This window comes from Pecten maximus, chromosome 19, assembly GCF_902652985.1.
Source record: "Pecten maximus chromosome 19, xPecMax1.1, whole genome shotgun sequence".
NCBI classification, from domain to species: domain Eukaryota; kingdom Metazoa; phylum Mollusca; class Bivalvia; order Pectinida; family Pectinidae; genus Pecten; species Pecten maximus.
In genome coordinates, this window is record NC_047033.1 from 2,054,742 (window position 1) to 2,074,972 (window position 20,231).

The 20,231-nt window shown below is 38.6% G+C and overlaps 2 protein-coding genes across 3 annotated transcripts in view; one reads left to right on the forward strand and one right to left on the reverse strand.

Annotated features, from left to right (window-relative positions):
* LOC117318028 (trichohyalin-like) overlaps window positions 1-3,873 on the reverse strand; it is a 109,379-nt gene extending 105,506 nt beyond the window's left edge. For both annotated transcript variants that reach the window (XM_033873029.1, XM_033873022.1), the window contains exon 1: window positions 3,564-3,873. In XM_033873029.1, coding sequence (XP_033728920.1) covers window positions 3,564-3,668 — 105 coding nt within the window. In that variant the 5' untranslated portion in view covers window positions 3,669-3,873. The remainder of the gene's footprint in view (window positions 1-3,563) is intronic.
* An 8,137-nt stretch (window positions 3,874-12,010) lies between these two features.
* On the forward strand, window positions 12,011-13,336 carry LOC117318038. The gene has a single exon (XM_033873039.1). The coding sequence runs from the start codon at window positions 12,011-12,013 to the stop codon at window positions 13,334-13,336; it is 1,326 nt and encodes a 441-aa protein (XP_033728930.1).
* The last annotated feature ends 6,895 nt before the right edge of the window (window positions 13,337-20,231 follow it).

Here is a 20,231-nt window from a genome sequence, read left to right on the forward strand (position 1 = left end):
GACAGGTAATATATCAGCTCGTCTTCGTCAGGATTTAGGAATCTCTGGGTTTAACAAAGTTTAGTAGATCTAACTACCATATTTATCTAGGGGACGGGAGAGGGGGTTGGTGAGGAGGGTTGGGGAGGAATGAGGAGGGGTTGGTGAGGAGGGGTTGGTGAGAAGGGGATTGGTGAGGAGGGGTTGGAGAAGGGGGAGAGAAGGATGCACCTGTAGAAGGGGTCAGAGAGGGGATTGGTGAGGAGGGATTGGGGTAGAGAAGGATGAAGATAGAAGGGGTCATGAGGTGAAAGGGGATTGACGATGAGGAGAGGATAGAAGGAGATGAGAGAATTGGGGAGGGAATAGAAGTGTTCTAAGAAGAGGAGAGATAGTGTAGGGGTTGAGGGAAGGGAAAGGGGAGGGTAGAGGAGAGGTTGGGAAGAGGATAGAAGGGGATGGATGTAAGAGAAAGGGCTGGGGAGGGGAAGTGGTTAAGAGATGGGAGAGGAGGAGTCAGGGTAGGGGAAATGGAAAAGGAGTGGAGAGGAGGGGTTGGGGAGATAACAGAAGGTACGAGGAAGGGGAGAAAGAGGATTTATGAAAAAGGAAGTGGAGGGCTGCAGATGAGAGAGCATCCATATTTTCAGTTTCAACTCTAGAAAGTTACTTTCAAAAAACTCTCTTAAGAGTGAATATTGATACTAAAACTTAATAAAACTGGTTTATATCAAAATCCAATTGTAAATGTCTAACAGAGAAGGGGTGCAATTCATATAATTAACTGTTAAATCACGGCATTTCTTTGTAGTCTCTACATGTTGCCAATAATCAATTTATTTCATGGTAGATAAACATACATGTACTACATTATATACCAGGTTAACAGTTCACACAACAATAATATAGAGTAGAATAAATGGCCCTAGGGACATACAGAAACATTGTGCTAATTCCTACACATACACAACTAACGAGGGGAACAATGGTCTTAATCCTTAATCCTACCATTATAAATAGCAGTCACAGACCTCCTATCCTACAACCCTATAAGTTCACGATGTAAAAATAAATCTGATTCATTATACTTTGGTAAGATTCATATATTTAGTGGCATTAAAAAGACCAGGAAACGTTTCATAATTAATATACAAGATCAATCAATGATTAAACCTACTTATCAAAAGCGCGTGTTGGGAATCACTTTTAAATTAATGATAGGAAATTCAGTATATATCATCATTTTTTTGTGAACGATCCATGATCGATTATTTATCAGATTTGAACAGAAGGGAAAATATCTACAAAAATATTTGTTTCATAATTGGAGAAAAATGCGGTGGTCAGTGTGAACATATGTGCTAAGTCATCTATCTAAATTTGTATCAAAATATTCTTTTAATACATTTTAATTTAATTTCACCAGTAGCTTTGTTCATTTATTCATTTTTCATGTTTGCTATCAATCTAAAGTGAATCCATGATAGATGACTTTGAATTGTATGAAAATAACTAATAAACACTAGAAAGATACTACTGTAAATCACTTATATTTCGCGTGGGATTTGTTTTCGCGTTAATTTGCGAGGAGAGTCAAACGCGAATTCAAATCCATCGCAAATATTTATATAAGAATGACAAGAATAAGTGGCGTCCATTTTGAATCTACCGTAATCTTTTGTTGGTGAACAGACATCGCCGTTAAAGTAAAAACAGAATGATAAATTTTATACTTATATATCAGATTGTAATTTCATGTCACAATACACTACATATGAACGGGCGTGAAAGCTTTATTTACATTGAAAACAACTTACTTCATTCTCCACATGGAAATACCTCTGACGGTCATTCGCGAATTTAAAGTCATTTTGAGATCAGAATTCGCGAAATTATGTATTCGCGAATAAGTTGAATGAAGTGAGTTTGCGAAATTAAGTACTCAGGAAATATAAGTGATTTACAGTATTTGTTGTCAATTTAAAGAGAATATTATGTTACTTTCTCATGTCCCAAGACATCTAGATTGAGAAATTGTAAAACTTTGAGTCGTGAGGTATCATGGCAGGATTCTTCTTCAGTTTATTTTACCATAGATTACTTTGTTCTAATATATGTTACTGTTTACTATCTGTCCCATTTAATGAAATATAAATTAAGGATTCTAATTCTAAATACAAAAAACATACTTTAGATATACAAATGTATATAAAAGTAGGGTCTTAATATATTACAAATGTAATTAGTTGATTAATCTAATCAATTTCCAAAAATTTACGCAATGGGAAAAAAATAAACTGATTGTATTCATCGTATATATGGTTATCAACTAATTGGAGATAGTAATGGGTAACGAACCATCTCCTAGATAATTAATTTATATAGACGCCACATGTGTAACATTATTTAAACATTACCTGAATCAGTCATGATTAGATTATCTGTATTTAGTTTACATGATTTTCTTATTATTAGACATAATAAAACACAATTATTTCTTTTTAAAGAATTACAATTGTAATAAAGATTTCAACTCCATTGTTTTTATTTTAATTTACACTTTAATGAAATGTTAAAATTACAGTTTGTATATGTGTAGAAAATCTTGCTCTGCATTAGAACATTTTACATTCAGAGCATGTTGTAAAAAACCCATTTAAACAATGTACTGACATATAAAATCTGTAAAATCTTTCAGCCTGAATAACAACAATAGTGGGTTGAGTCTGATCAAATCTGTTTGATATATGGGTATGAACTGTATAGACTTCCGACCAGAGTTATTACTCATTAAATACATACATACACATAATACTGACTGTAAACAGAAATATAGGATTATAAGTGGATATATACATTTATATCTTTGAGATAATGCATTTGGGATAAATAATTAAATGATGATTTTTAATTTATTTTGTACGAAAATGAAATTTCTGATACAGACGTGCATAAAAATGTTACTGTACATGTTGCTTTCAGCTGAATCATGCAGGCTTATATAGACCTAAAAAGGCTTAATCTTTACGGCGATACTGTTTTCTGTCGGAATGCGCCATCAGGAAGCACATGCATAATTTAATTTCAATGCCACATTTATCCCCCCTCCTTTCCACTTCCATCGGGCCCACTGAATAATTATTAGTAATGAGTAATGACCCAAATAAAAGTTGTAATAAATTTAAACGTAAATAAACATTGAATTCTATTGATTGATTACACTGTATTTAGTCATGGTACAATATTTAGTATATTTGACCCGATACTGCATCATCATGACATCATCTACAGTGGGTCTACAAAAGAGAAATGATTTTCTAAACAAGAGTAAATGAAGATATATTCCACATTTGTGAGTAGGCTTTGCATTTTCTTTTATATAGAATCTATACCTATGTGTGAATTATAATCAATGGGTAGGCACACATTGTGGGCAACTTGGAACAGGAAACGGTGTTGGCATGAAATAAACAAAACTGAAAAAGTGCTAATAACTTTTTGTGTAGGCCATGTGCCACACTTGGGAATTCTTTGTCTGGTTTTACGACAGCCTACACATAAGACGTATTACCACAATAACATACCTGAGGTTCGAAGAGAACTTCTATCTTCTCGTGTCCATTTTTAGAAACCTCCCCAACACCACGGCTGAGAAGTGAGAGGTTTAGAGCTCCCCCACTTCCCGCCATCTTGTTGTTAAATCTGTGCCCACAAGACACAAATCACTGCAGTAAATATATCACAACTTTTGTGTTCTCACGTCCATAAGACTGTGTATACAGTCAGACATGTTAGCAATCACTCCGGATATCAGGCAGACGCCATTTGATACACAATGACACGCGACCATTCACAACTCGATCTACAGCTGACACTGAGCGGCCATATTGTTTGTCGTTGCTGGGTGCGTATGACGTCACACACAGATCTCGATCAGCACGCACTTGCCAATGTCACTTCCACTCGATTTTTTTGACTGCATGGGTAGGTAAATCGGGGGGATCATAAGTGTCTCTTAGGCAATTATAAAAGCTAATATAATTTTTGATTAATTTTATAATCGAATCTTTAAAACACAATATATTGTTGACAGATATATACATATATGTATTCAGTATTAAATGATGTACACATTTGTAGTGAGATGCCAATACATTTATAAGAATTTTACACTGTGTTAGCGTGTCGTGTGTTTTAACAGCAAACATTTGCTCAGTAGAGCTATTTCTATGACGGACACAAATTTAAAAGTAACAATGCAAGATAATGTAAAAAAAAAACACCAAGATATTGTAATATGCAAACTTTCCTTGCCGAGACTGGTGTATACATTATATATATATATATATACATGTATATACAAGTAATGTACTGTAATTAGGAATTATACGGTTACATACATGTAATACTATCAGTTAAGATTAAGAAATTCATAATTAGTATATAGACAAGAGAACGACATAAACATATGTAGGATCAAGAGAACCAGCTGATGGAACAGCCGGCCCCTACTGTACCTACATGTAAAAGGATTATGCATTGTTTCCAAACACCATCACAGTTTTAAAATAGTAAAACATAAATATAGCTATAGATCCACGGTTTGTTGCACAAGGAAGTAAAAGGATATTTTTATACTTAGGGATTAAGTATAGGGGCCAGAAGACCAAGTGATTGGGAGTCCCCTACTTACATTTACAAGGATTCTGGCCCCTGAAGGGTACGATAAAAAGACATTCAATATTAATATTATATATACAGGAACCTTTTACACACAGGACCGTCCCAGGCGTGCAACATTCTGCGAACGGTATAGGGAAGCTTTCTATCATGCAGCCTGAATGCATTTGGCAGACTGCTCCACATACACCTTGGCTGCCTGGTACCGGAAAGACCTTTGTCCAAACTTTGTGGAGTTAACTCTAGGTTGTACCACAGAGTTATAGCTCTCATGAGATCGTAAACGGTAGTGGACGTGTATAATGAGGTCGTGCAGGTAATCGGGAGATGAGTTATGGATAATTTTAAAAACCTCGAGCGCCATATCTTGAATTCTTCTGACATGAAGGTAGCATAATCTGTTATAAGCTTAAAGTTCTTTAAGAGGAGTGGTAAAATCGTTTTATATATAACACAAAGCACGTTCCTGTATTCCAGCTTGCGTGTGTTCCCAAGGTTACAGAAATGCCATACAAGAGGGGATAATTAGAATTTTAAAGGAAAACATGTTTAACATTGTATTTTTTTACCGACAAATATGAATTTATGTGGTCAGTCAACAACAAGTATGCTTTAATGTGTATTGTGTACATAAATTTTAGATAAAACTAGTTAATATAAATATCGCCTGAGATCTTGTAAGTAATTATGTACATGTAAGGTTAGAATAGATTGGTTTCGTGGGGAAAAGTGGACGTGAAAAAAATATCATGCCTTCGGTAGACAAATTAAATCGTGTGAATCTTGAATTAATTATAAGGAGTCTTTATATATATATATATAGATCGTGCCGTAGATCGTGAGTTCAAGGTCCGGTCATGATCAGGGTACGAGTCAAAAAGTTGTCTTCCACCGTCAGTTGTGTTAATATGTTATACATTTATATACATTGTATCAAATCATTAGCACAAAATGTAAAATGTATCGTGAGCACTATGTGTTGGTGACGGAGACAAAGATTTGAATTTCCTGTCGTAGTTGAACTGTCATGAATGCAAATACATTGCGACCAGTTAATCATACAATGATCATGTCAGGGCTTCGGCCCGACCATCACTGCGCCATTGAAACGTCTTTTTTTAATACCGCCGATGTGGCGCAGCTGGTACGGGTACTTCTGGCTAGGCGATTGGGTTACGGGGACGGCGACATAGTTCCCCATCAATATATGTACCAAATTAAGTCTATACGTTTGGATTTTCCAATACACTGTGCATGTGTAAATTCTTCAATTCAATTGATATTCTAAAGACGGTTCAACACGGTATGAGTAGAGCAGTATATCATACTGGATACAAGAGTCCACTCACATCGGGACTGTTATTCTCAGGGTTTTTTTTTCCCCTTTCTAATTCTAATTTTAATTCAAAAGACGCTTCGGTCCAATATTAGAAGTGATGACAACATGTGAATTGATTTTGGAGTCTTCCTAAGATGTCGACTGGCTACATGGTACGATACAGAATTGATCAGATAAGAGAAGTCAAAGAGGCTATGGACACATTTAAAAAAGAAAACAGTTTCTAAGCATTTCCGTCGAAATTCGAGACTTGCTAAATCAAAATGTTTGCAAACATCTCGTAACGTCAATAGCTATCGACAAGACTTTAAAGTGGATGTGTGGTTCAGTCTTCATGGTCAGTTCTTCGTGGCCATTTCTTCGTGGTCAGTCTTCGTGGTCAGTTCTTGGGTGGCTGACCGCCCTGTCATACACCCGGGTCTTCCTTGGACGAAATATTTCTGACACACAAAAACGGGTTTGTTGGTGAAAATGTCGCCCAAACTTTCACTCCACACATTTAGCGGAAGTAAGAAGCAGATTCGTTTATTAATTGGATCAGTCAGACCAGAGTTGTGCATTTCTGAAAAAGGATAGACCTGGTGATTTGATGTCGTGACGAGCTTTGACAAATTCTTTCCAGGCCCAAACCAACATCGACATGTCCGTCAAAATTTATCTCGGAAATATTACACTCACCAAAGACCATTCCTCAAGTGGTGAACCCTAAGTTATCTTCGTTTGGGCCAGATTGACCTAGAACGTGTTCTTGCATTAATCAAGAGTCAACTCGTACCAAAGGACACACCCTGTGACGTTACTAATTAAATAAATATTTGCGGTGTCCTAGATCACTGTCGTGAAGTTGAACGTCAAGTTATTAAGTTGACCATACAGTAGTAAAGTTGACCATACAGTATTAAAGTTGACCATACAGTAGTAAAGTTGACCATACAGTAGTAAATTTGACCATAAACTAGTAACGTTTACATTAGTACAGTTACAGTAGTAAAGTTGACCGTGAAGTAGTATAAGAACACCTTTTGAGTAAACTTGGTCGAAGAACAGTATTCCGGTTAGGTGATTGTCGTATAATTTAAAGACAGTGTTTCAACCCAAGAATGATGTTCCTGTGTCAGAAATATTTCGCCCAATGATACCCTACATAGGTGTCAGTGACGGGCCTGGTATGGGTGTAATGTTCGCCCTAGGTGTCAGCGGCGGGCCTGGTATGGGTGTAATGTTCGCCCTAGGTGTCAGTGACGGGCCTGGTATGGATGTAATTTTCACCCTAGGTGTCAGTGACGGGCCTGGTATGGGTGTAATGTTCGCCCTAGGTGTCAGCAGCGGGCCTGATATGGGTGTAATGTTCGCCCAAGGTGTCAGTGGCGGGCCTGGTATGGGTGTAATGTTCGCCCTAGGTGTCAGTGACAGGCCTGGTATATGTAGTTTTTTCCCTATGTGTCAGCGGTGGGCCTGGTATGGATATAATTTTTGCCCTAGGTGTCAGTGGCGGGCCTGGTATATATAATTTTTGCCCTAGGTGTCAGTGACGGGCCTGGTATATATAATTTTTGCCCTAGGTGTCAGTGGCGGGCCTGGTATATATAATTTTTGCCCTAGGTGTCAGTGACAGGCCTGGTATATGTAATTTTTTCCCTATGTGTCAGCGGTGGGCCTGGTATGGATATAATTTTTGCCCTAGGTGTCAGTGGCGGGCCTGGTATGGATGTAATTTTTGCCCTAGGTGTCAGTGGCGGGCCTGGTATGGATGTAATTTTCGCCCTAGGTGTCAGTGACGGGCCTGGTATGGATGTAATTTTTGCCCAAGGTGTCAGTGGCGGGCCTGGTATGGATGTAATTTTTGCCCAAGGTGTCAGTGACGGGCCTGGTATATATAATTTTTGCCCTAGGTGTCAGCGGCGGGCCTGGTATATATAATTGTTGCCCTAGGTGTCAGCGGCGGGCCTGGTATGGATGTAATTTTTGCCATTGGTGTCAGCGGTGGGCCTGGTATGGATGCAATGTTTGCCATTGGTGTCAGCGGCGGGCCTGGTATGGATGTAATTTTTGCCCTAGGTGTCAGCGGCGGGCCTGGTAGATATAATTGTTGCCCTAGGTGTCAGCGGTGGGCCTGGTATATATAATTTTTGCCCTAGGTGTCAGCGGTGGGCCTGGTATATATAATTTTTGCCCTAGGTGTCAGCGGCGGGCCTGGTATGGATATAATTTTCACAGACGACAGAGTGGTTCTCTATCTTTCAATTACACCATTTTCTCATTCCATAACATCTTTTTATTTCCCATAGTAAACCGGGCGATTTTTAATTGATTATTTTTCTTGTCAGTATATTTTTATCGTTTGTTTTGTATACATTATTTATCTATTACTTTAACACTCTTACATTGCTCCATTGGTTACACGGTGTACTGTATGACCACAGGGGCTTGGCACGATTTTCCAAATGATAGTCCATATATATATGTATATAGTATCAAGGGTAGTAACTACAAAGAGGGGGAAGACGAACGTATTTAAAAAAAAAATAATTTGTCGTATTCTGCGGGTCAAAAATCTTAGTGACACATACATTACATCAAAGAGAAATGTTTTATCTTTCCAATGAGTGTTCGATGAACAAAATTGGCCAAGTATTATCCAAGTTATGACCTGACGAATTCGGAAATAGATACTGAAATGGCTAGGTCGGAATCTCCCTGTCCGGTTGAATAGTCGCCTCGCCTCTAATGGGTACCTCAATAACCATTCAGAAATCGAAAAATCGACGCTTGCAGCGGTATACAGTAACCATAACTATGTCAATATAGGATGTCGGTTGGTTATGTTATCCGTCATGTGCCGTAGCCAATTCCATATTACATCACCGAGCTTACCGTCAGCAAAAAGAACCGCCATCTTTCCCTAACCTTTCGTGACTTTGTTTATGTCGTTACAGTGGTCGTACAGCCAAGAAGCGTTCCGAATGAAGGGAAAGATGGTGGTTCTTTTTGCTGACGGTAAGCTCGGTGATGTAATATGGAATTGGCTACGGCACATGACGGATAACATAACCAACCGACATCCTATATTGACATAGTTATGGTTACTGTATACCGCTGCAAGCGTCGATTTTTCGATTTCTGAATGGTTATTGAGGTACCCATTAGAGGCGAGGCGACTATTCAACCGGACAGGGAGATTCCGACCTAGCCATTTCAGTATCTATTTCCGAATTCGTCAGGTCATAACTTGGATAATACTTGGCCAATTTTGTTCATCGAACACTCATTGGAAAGATAAAACATTTCTCTTTGATGTAATGTATGTGTCACTAAGATTTTTGACCCGCAGAATACGACAAATTATTTTTTTTTTAAATACGTTCGTCTTCCCCCTCTTTGTAGTTACTACCCTTGATACTATATACATATATATATGGACTATCATTTGGAAAATCGTGCCAAGCCCCTGTGTGTATGACGGCACTAGTGTGGTGTGGATGTGAAATTGGGCAGTGATTCCGTCTAATTAAGCACAATTGGACACTTCGTGTGGACACTTCATACATATTTTAATGATAAACCTTATTTTAGACTTAAAGGTGTCATGTTATAATTTAACCTTAATCAAGTGATTTATGACAGGTTCAAATCAGCTGATTGGGGCGAAAATCTGGACCTGTCTATAAAGACTTTTATTGTTGTCTACATACCTTGTTTGACTGTAAACTAAAACAACATCGGAAATAAAGTTTGTATAACATGCATGATAAGACACCGAATAGACTTCTATCAGCTTTGTTCTCTCAATTCTAGCTGAAAATCGATATAAAACGTACTAAGGGCCGATATCAACAGAACGTACTCGGAGAACCCTGAAAAAAAGCTGAACTATAGTACAGCTAGTGTTCCAAACAAACGACATGACGAACAAATCAATTCGATCATTTATTGACGAAATCCTACATCAATTAACGATAAAAGCAAGTCACCGACAACACTACAACATCACAGTGTTACCCAATAAATAATAAATTGATAAAATCATGCATGAAAATGGTGACATCATGTAATATAATGGTGTAACAGGAGAGGAGAAAATGTAGCGGCCAGACCGGGGTTCGAACCCGGGACCTCCGAACACTAGCCGGATGCTCTACTAATTGAGCTACCTGGTCACCGATGATCGACCTAGTCCATTCCCGCTACAATGGTAATATCATGTAATATTATGATGATATCATGTAATATTTACATTCTGTGTTGCATTTGCTTATATGTCGTTAGTAAACCAAATTGTATTCATCAGAGTGTATACTACAATTTACAGTGATTCGGTCAGAGTAGGGATACAGCCCCAGGTGTTGCTGGTCAAAACAATGGTCCCCATGCCACTTACATTCGGCCAGGAGAGATTTCGAATGCTAGCATTTATCTACGTAAACCAACACAAATAAAAGCAACGCAAGTTATGAGAGTAAAATTTAATAATAGAAAATATGAAGTCGACCGACTCGACACAAAATTATTATAAGCTCTATTCCTGATCTATAGGAAGTCATCAAATTGTCACTGTCGTCACACAGGGGCTCGTTGTCGAATTGTCAGAAATGCTAGACACGACAATATACAATTATTGCATTTTGTTGAGGTGTACACGAGACTATACGGACCTTGGCAAGAGTTTGTTCATCGAGGCCGAAGGCCGAGGTGAACAAACTCTTGCCCAGGTCCGTATAGTCTCGTGTACACCGAAAACAAAATGCAATAACTGCTTTGTAATATGACCAAATAAAACAAATGAATAACAATTAAGAAGTTAACAATTCAACAGTTTAATAATAGAACCATTTGCAAAAACAACATTTATAATCAGTAACAATATATCACAGATTTCATATTTAATCCATGGTCAGATTTTATTGGAGTGTAGATATTGATGAATTACCAGTAGCTTTCAATATCACAAATATATGAAATTGTATAATTCAGTTAAAAAGAGACACTGAAGTCCAACAACACATTTCTGTCTATGTTGCCCGTGGTTTGATGCAACCTGCAATTCTGGGGTTTGACCTTTTTCAATCATTGAATGTCACGATTGATTTGTCTGCTGGCATCATGCTGCAGACCATGCTGGGCTCATGCTGCAGACCATGCTGGCATCATGCTGCAAACCATGCTGGCATCATGCTGCAGACCATGCTGGAATTACAGGCTTGTCCGGTGATTTTGCGCATCCGGTGATTTTGCGCAGTCGAAAGTTACGCCCATCTGATGTCACATCCGTCAAATATTCGTGTCAGCTGTAATTTTTTTTTATCAGAAGTGACATTTGTGCAGAAACTAAAATCTGGTGCAGAAGAAACGAGTATATTGGTGAGTAATTACTCCCTTCATGCAATAATAATTAAGTAAAACCATCATTCACACATATATATCAACAATGCCTAAATGTAGATGGTCGCCGCCTCCGACGAGTTGTAAACATTGCGTCATATCTCATAATATCACAGGAAAATCCCTTTTCACGGCTTACCTTATTGCTGCAGACTGATTTCGCTTACGTTCCATATACTTCAATAAACTGGAGCAAATAATCCAAAAATGTGTGTTTTGTGCAAGCTATAATGCACGTTCGTTACTACCGAGCAGACGACGTTCAGTTGTGCCTGCGATTCATGAATGAAAAATGAGGCCCCGAATCAGCATTTCATTCAAGTGGCGGGAAACTCGTCCAAAATTAAAAAAAAAAACTATGGAAGCCCATCAGCTCCAAATCATAACGTAAAAGCACAGTCCAAGAATGGATTGAAATCACTGTTTTAAACACATCATCACCAAGATTTACAAACATAAACAAAAAGAAAAAATAATAATATTAAAAAACATGCTGTTGTAGAATAAGTTAGTAACTAAGATTAGAAAATTAGAAAATATTAGAATAAAAAATACAGTACAGTCTTCTTCATTTTCAGAATTTCCGTCAGTATGCCTTCTTCAAGGATAAAAACAACTTATACATATGCAATGATGAAAGAGGCCTATGATGATGTCAAAACTAAACATCATCAAATCAGAAGTGCAGCAAAAATTCATAACATTCCAGAATCAACTCTAAGGTACAGACTTAAACATCCAGAAGGGACAGATGTCAAAAAAGGCGGCCCTATAATTTTCACTAGAAAGCAGGAAGAACTTCTTGCAGATCACTGCATTGGAATGGCCCATTTAGGCTATGGATTTACCAGATGGCAAATTATTGAGATGGCAAAGAATATGTGTGAGGTTGTTGGGAAGGAAAATATTGAGCCCTCAAAGCATTGGTTTTATGGTTTTCTGGGGCGTTTTCCCGAGTTGTCGATGGTGAAGCCAAAGAAAAAAGAAGTTGCAAGGGACAAGGCAGTGACAAGTGATATGCTGTGCACATATTTTGCTGAGCTGAAGTTGATCCTAGACAAATATCAGATAATGAACAAAGCAGAGCAAATCTGGAACGTTGATGAGTCTGGGATATCTTTAGACCACACTCCACCTAAAGTCCTAGCAAGAGCTGGAACAAATCCATATGCTGTTACTCAAGGCGAATCGGCGAATACGACCCTGATAGCTGCTGGAAGTGCCATTGGTGAGACGATACCACCGTATATCATTTTTAAAGGAGAACGTCTGTCAAAAGAAATGAGATCGAGTGGCATTCAGGGTACTAAATATCGTGTTTCTCCCACTGGATGGTCAAATTCTGTGTTATTTTTTTATTTTTTCAAGAACCACTTCTTGAAACATGTTACAATACGGCCTTGTATTCTTCTTTACGATGGACATTCCACACATATCAATATTGATGTCATTGAGGCAGCAAGAGAGGAGGATGTGCACCTATTTGTACTCCCTCCACACAGCAGTCACTGTTTGCAGCCACTGGATGTTGCTGGTTTTAGCCCTCCAAAATGTAGCCTTAATGCACAGATTCATAAATTCTTACACAGTAATCCAAATTCTATCATAACCCCAAAGGATTTGCCCAGTTTAATTAGCACTGCGTACAAAAGTGCATTGACTGTGAGCACCATAATGTCGGGTTTTAGAAAGACTGGGATATTTCCATTCAATCCATCTGCCCCATCAGTTGAACCACCTGTTATCACCAAACAGACAGAGAGCAAAAACATAAACAGAACAGAAAGGCAAGATAACAGAAATGTCAAAATTTTGTTTCAGGAAAAGTCATCTGAATACAGCACGAGGTTGTCAGAGAAAGGAGAAACTAAAAAGAAAAGAAAGGCGTTTGTACCACCTTATGGATGTGCGATTACTGAGGATGAATCCTATCAAAACAAGAAAGAGATGTGGAAATGAAAAGGTTAACATATCAGAAACAGACAACGTAAAACACACTAGTACGGCAAAAAGAAAGTCATTTAAACCACCATTGAAAGAACAAAGTTGCAAAGAGAATCAGGGAGAAGATGTAAGTGACCCCAAAAAACCCAAGACAACAACAGGCAAATTAATAGGTAAAGGAAAGGGACCACATAAGAACTCACGAAAAGGAAAAAATCCGTGTAAAAAGACTTCGGAAAAAAAAGAGCAAAGGGCAAGTGATAGACATAGTGACACCGAGGAGGAGGATGATGTATGTGTTGTGTGTGGCAAATGGCAGCCTGTTGGTCTACAACTGCAAACTAGCATCAAATTTGTTAACTGGGGCCAATGCACTCGATGTCAAAATTGGGTGCATTTAAAATTTTGTACAGACATTGACAGTCTGTCAGAAAATGACGACTTCCTGTGCCCCAACTGTGCACCTTAAATATAATTATATAGGGCTTGCGTATCTTTTTATTGTGTTAATTCGTTAGAAAATCACTTTGTTGAACATCTTCACGTTTTTGTAATATAAAAAACATATATCCACTTTAAATGCATCGTGTGTCGCTTGGACAGTAACTTTTTGATGGTTATGGGCCACCGTAGATACATTTTCTGTGCTGCCAGACCGGATATAAACGACTGCGCAATATCACTGGACATGTTGACGTTCTCTAAACAAGGGGGGTAAGCACACTCTTCGTTGATTAGTAAGCGTTTGTTCTGTTAATACCATTTTTTTTCTTTGATATTCGGAAGGACAAACCATTTTTTATTTAGTATACAGAACTTTTATCGATCATATTCATTTAAAATACAACGAATCGACAACTCTGCTCTTAGATGCGCAAAATCACCGAACAGCATTGTAGTTCATATCCTCAGGAAAAATATCACAGACTTCAATGAAGTTGACCGACCTTTGACACCCAAATATTGCCTAAATAATTTCGCAGCGACAGCAGTGTTCTTGCGTGTGTTCTTTGCATCTTTTTTCTTCAATAGATCATTAAGTTCTTCTTCGTTTATTGTAGCAAAGCGTTCTGTGGGTTGACCGTCTGCCATATTGTAAACAAAGTGGTTCCAAACGATCGCTTGTATCAAGCATTCTGATTGGCTGTTGTCAAAACTAACGCGTTGCGCGATTGGACAACGGGGAAGCAAAGATTGCAGACCTGTTCGTGCTAAAAATAGCACGAACCGGTCGGCAATGTGAAGGGAATTTCCCAGTCGAGTTATTTTTAGCACGAACAGGTCTACTCACAAACAGGTGCTGGAGAGGAAAACATGAAGTGGGCCAATGAGAATAAAGCAAACACTCAAGTCATATTACAACATTTAAAGTCCGGCCTTTTTTAAAAAAATCGGCAGTATCGACATGGTTTCTGGTTGTGTATGCATACTGAATTATAGTTATGTGGTTATTCACTGATGTCAAAGGCCTAACGGGCGACATTCTATTTATCTGTCACCCAAATTGTATTTATATCGACTGTATACTACCATTTGGTAACAGTTCAATGCATAAATATAATGGTGACATAATGTAATATAATGGTAATATCATGTAATATTATGATGATATCATGTAATATAATGGTAACATCATGTAATATAATGGTGACATCACGTGATATAATGGTGACATCACGTGATATAATGGTGATATCATGTTATATAATGGTGACATCATGTTATATAATCATGACATCAAGTTACATTATGGTAACATCATGTAATATAATGGTTGCACCAGGTAATATAATGATGATATCATGTAATAAAATTGTGACATCATGTTATTATTGGTAACTCATGAAATATAACGGTAACATCATGTAATATAATAGTGACATCATGTTATATAATGGTAACATCATATTATATAATAATATCAGCTAACATAATGGTAGCATCAGATAATAAAATGATGATATAATGTAATATAATGGTGATATGATGTAATATAATGATAACATGCAATATAATGGTAAATCATGTAATTTAATGATAACATGTTTTATATACAACAAACACATGGAAACAGTTTACCTGTTTATTACTTGCTAGTTCATAAGATTCATGCACATATTATAAAAAACATATTTGGCGTATCAGGGGCTACTCACTCCAAAACAAATCCCACTTACAAATATAAACTTATAAAACAATACCTTACTAAAAACTAATAACAATACCAAGCAAGACTCTGCCGAACTCCAGAGAGGCTAGTAAGATTATACCTTAACTAAGTTACAATGAAAATAGAGTAGATACTCTTGAGCGTTTCAAGAGCAGAAAGAACTCTTAAGCGTTTTAAGAGAAGATACTCTTGAGCGATTCAAGAGACAAGATCTTGAGCGATTCAAGAAGGAAAGATAGAAATAATTACATATACTACACACATATAGTAACTAAATACTTATAATAATACCACTAAAGTATTGGGGGTAAATTCCCCAAGGAATGAAGCCCAAAATTGAGCTCAGAGTAATAAATGATTACTGTAATGATTACTGTAAATTACTGTGAGTGAGAGCCCCCAATACTTAATTAGGTAAAAGAAGACATGTGGTTTTGTGCACGGGAAAAAGTAGCCGGGTCAGTACGTATATAACGTATGAAACAATTTGAAGACCAGCGACCAAGAGTTTGGATAATATGATCTTCCACACCAGCAGCTGCAGCCGAGGTAGCAGCCCCAATGCGAAATGAATGTCCATTAAATGCTTCGCTATTAACACCTATGCGTGAAAGAGTTTCCTTAAGATAGGCAATAAAAGTATGGCGCATTAAAGGAGTAACATCTCGATCTGAATTATAATCAACGAAAAGGGGAGAAGACGAAGTAGCCCTTGTGAATAACGAAGATGCAAATACTTTTGCATCGTAGTCACTGGAGTAAAAACACTGTTTTCAAAAAAAATTAAAATGACCCCCTTTTCAAATGGATCTGTTTTAGAAGAACGTAGGCACAAATGGAAAATAGAATGGTCTGGTGATATGGTGACATCCCCAACACGAATGAAGTTAGCTTCACCAACAGTCTTACAAGTGAACTCACCACATCGCATAAAACCGTAAAAGGCAGTTTTGAATGCACACTGAAGCATAAGGTCAGTAAAAGGGGCAAACATACCACTTTTGCCCTTCAAAGCGGCACACATTTTGTACAACACATCACAAGTTATAGGAAGGCGTTTGGTTGAAAGAAACACATTTGATTTTTTAATAGCACGAAGAATATATGACAAGCGCAAAGTGCCGGCTAAGGGATCCCCTAAACTATGTCGAATGTAATGAAAACGTACACCAGAAAGGTATAACTTAATTGTATCGAATTTAAGTCGTAACTGTTTGTTACAATACGTGACAAAAAGGATGAGAATGTCTTCAGTAATGTGGGGCAGGTGTCCTACTGGACAGCTGATACCTTGCATGAACATGAATGTCAAGAAACACTGAAGTCCTGATTTGTACGAAGCTAAAGTTCCTGGACTCAAGGCCTTGTTCCATAAATGGTCAACTTCACCATTCAGCTCATCATTAAAGATGACATGGGGAGGCAAGGAATCGGGAAGACGTCTGACTGGGGCGCCAGTTGACGAAAACGCACCATCTGAAAACGAGAAATGGCATCAGCAATGTTATTCTCTTTCCCAGGAATATGCACCGCATGCACAACAAAGTTGTTTACAGCTGAATGGAATGTTAATTTCCGCATGAGTTTCATAATGCTTTTAACTTTTGAGCGTCCCTTAGAGATTATTTCGACAGTCGCTAAGTTATCACAATGAAATAAGATACGTTTCTCATGCCACTGGTGACCCCATAGAACACAAGCCATTACAATGGGGTAAAGTTCGAAAAGGGCCATGGACGGCTCAAGTTCCTTAAGACCAGGAGGGAAAATGCCTTGAAACCACTTGGTGCCAAAAATGCCCCCAAACGCATCTGGAGTAGCGTCGGTGTATAGGTGTAAATTAGCAGCTGTAGTGATATGGTCGTCTAAGAAAAAAGAAACACCGTTCCAATTTTTTAAGAAAACAGACCACATGTGCAGATCAGCTCGACACTCCTCTGTAAGCTTGATATGGTGGTGTAGTTCGCGTACGGTGGTAGATAATGATATCAAATGGGAAACGAACGTCCGTCCTGGTTTGATGCACCGACTTGCAAAGTTCATGTGACCCAGTAAACTTAAGAGTTCTTTTTTTGTACACGACTTCCGGTTTAGAAAAGTATCTAATATTGAGGAAATCCGCTCGATTTTCTCTAACGGAAGCCGAGCTTCACGATTTCGAGAGTCTAAGTATACCCCTAAATATTCCAGCATAACACAAGGTCCCACCGTTTTATGGGCTCCTAAAGGAATGCTAAGATTGGCAAATACAGAGAGGAAACGTTCCATAGTAGCCATAGCATTGACTTCCGTAGGTTCTATAACTAAAAAGTCATCTAGAAGGTGTAAAATGTTGGAGATATTGTAGTTAGGCCTAGCAATCCAGCAGACCGCTCGTGATAAGTTATCAAACAACTTAGGACTCGAACGACTTCCAAAGACAAGTCGAGTGAAAAAATAAAAATTGTTTTCCCACTGAATGCCATGATACGACCAAAACACGGGTTTGATAGGCAACAACTTAAAAGCGTCTGTTATGTCCGTTTTCATTAACCATGCATCTTTTCCACATTGTTTGATGAGACGGATAGCATCGTCAATAGTAACATACTTCAAGGAGCAGGTGACCTTGTCAATGAGACTGTTAAGGCTGGGATTGGAAGCGTCTTGGTGAGGAGCTGATAAGTCAACAATCAGACGCTTCTTCTTGGAGTACTTGTGCTCCGCTAAGCCGATGGAATTGATACGGTATTTGGTGAAAGGTATGGAGTCGAATGGACCAAGCAGATAGCCTTTCTGAAATTCTTTGGAAATTAAATCTGTCACACACTGTGGGTCATTCGTAGCTGACTTTAATTTTTTACAGATGATTGAGTTGCAGGCAAGTCTTGAAACCCTGTGTCAAAGCCATATTTTAAACCTTCCAATAGGAATTTAACAAAGGCACGGTCAGAATGATTTCTGAGTTCAAATTGAAGAGCCCCAACATAATAGGTGTAGTAGCTGAAAACGACTGATTTGACGTAGAAACTACTTCTTCGCATGAGGCCTTGTTTCCTCTAAAGGGCAGGCTGACTTGAGTGACCTCCCTTACACGAAAAACAAACATGGAGGAAAAAACAAGAAGGTATGTTGCATCCGTGAACACTATTGAAATTATTACAAATTTCACGACCCTCATGATAGACTTTGGGACGACCTTTTAAGTCTGTGGTTGGTGTCCCCTGACTATGTGAGGATTTAGCCTTGTTGTTTTTGGGTACATTCCCGGTTGGTTGTCGTCTATCACGCATAACTGGGCAAAATCCTGTGGAATGTAAGGTACTCTCGCAGTTCTCACAAGAAATGGGCTTGTGATTAGCAAAAATGTTACAAAATAGTATGTTATCACGGATAGACCAGTCAATGGGTATGTTGTTGTATCGCAGTTGAGCTGCTGCCCTTAACGAAAACTGTCCGTGGTAATCATAGAATCCTGTCGTATATCGGATACCCATATCAACTATGTCACGCTCATATATGTCGAGCTCGATCCTTCTGGAAGGGTGAGCTGAGCACATGACCTGCTTGTAGACACCAAACGCTAAAATGAATTCGCTCAAGGTCAGAATTCTGTTGAGAGGAGCATCAGGCTTCTCAGACTGGCAATTGGGGTCGCTTTGGCCATTGAAATATGGTATTAAAAGAGCCGCCAGGTTGACGTCTCTGCCAGAAATAATTTGCTGTCGTAAAGCTGGTGAAATAGTCTCAACTAGCGGTATAGATTCAGAAGCGAACCCAAAACGTGTACGTTTAGAAAAGACCTCACCTTGAGAACTAGTTTCGTCGCTCAGTCTCCTATATGCTGTTTCCAAAGTAAAGTTTCTCTCTGTTAGAGAAGAGGGTGTCGTAGACGGTATATGTGATATAGGATCACGAAGAGATACCAGCTGACTCTCACTTCCTGCTGCTGCCGATGGAGCAATACGTGTCCTCTCGCGCACTAAATTTAACTCTGGCAAGGTTCTTTGAGGGATAGGCGAAGAACTATTGGTTTCTGCGGCACTATGAGTTGATACCCGTTGTTCCAAACGCAAATAACTTTCTTGTAAAGTAGTCACACTGTCTGCCAGACTTGACACAATATCCACAAAGCGATCGGTATTGACAACTTCATGGGCGCCGCCATCTTGCCCTGTGGAATTATGGGATCGCGCACTAGTGCATTGCACACGACTCTCGGGTCTCGAGCGACCGTCTTTCAATTTCTTAGCCAAAACTAAACGTTTGTCACTAGATTTGAACGAAATTCCCAAAGTCTTAAGTTCCTCTCGTAGACGAGAAATGGTCCAGTTTTCTACCATTTCCGGGTCATAAGGCACGGCTCGTGCAGTTCTTCGTTTAGCCCCCAAAATGGAAAATTTGGCGTCCGAGATGGAGAAGCACACAATGCATACAAATGTAAACAAAAACGTTCCAGGCGAGGAATTCGCCTATGTACGCATGTATTAAAGTGAGTCAGAAACGTAAAAGTACGTAGGAGGTATGATACGAATACATGATGAAGAACAGTTTAAACATACCCTCTAGCCGAGTAGAATAAACGCACGTGAGCTCCGTAATCGTATAGCTCACAGAACTAGACACACCAATCGGTCCTACGCAAATCTTTGAAGGGAAGGCACACAGCCAAATCTGTTCCGTAAGTTGATCTACGTAGAAGGAGTATTGTATATCCTCAGTTGTTTTTGAGTCCGAAAAGTTAAATGAATAATGTGTTCC

Bases quoted from the DNA above. Each gene is read 5' to 3' on its own strand.
- LOC117318038 (XM_033873039.1), top strand. From the start codon at position 12,011: ATGAAAGAGGCCTATGATGATGTCAAAACTAAACATCATCAAATCAGA.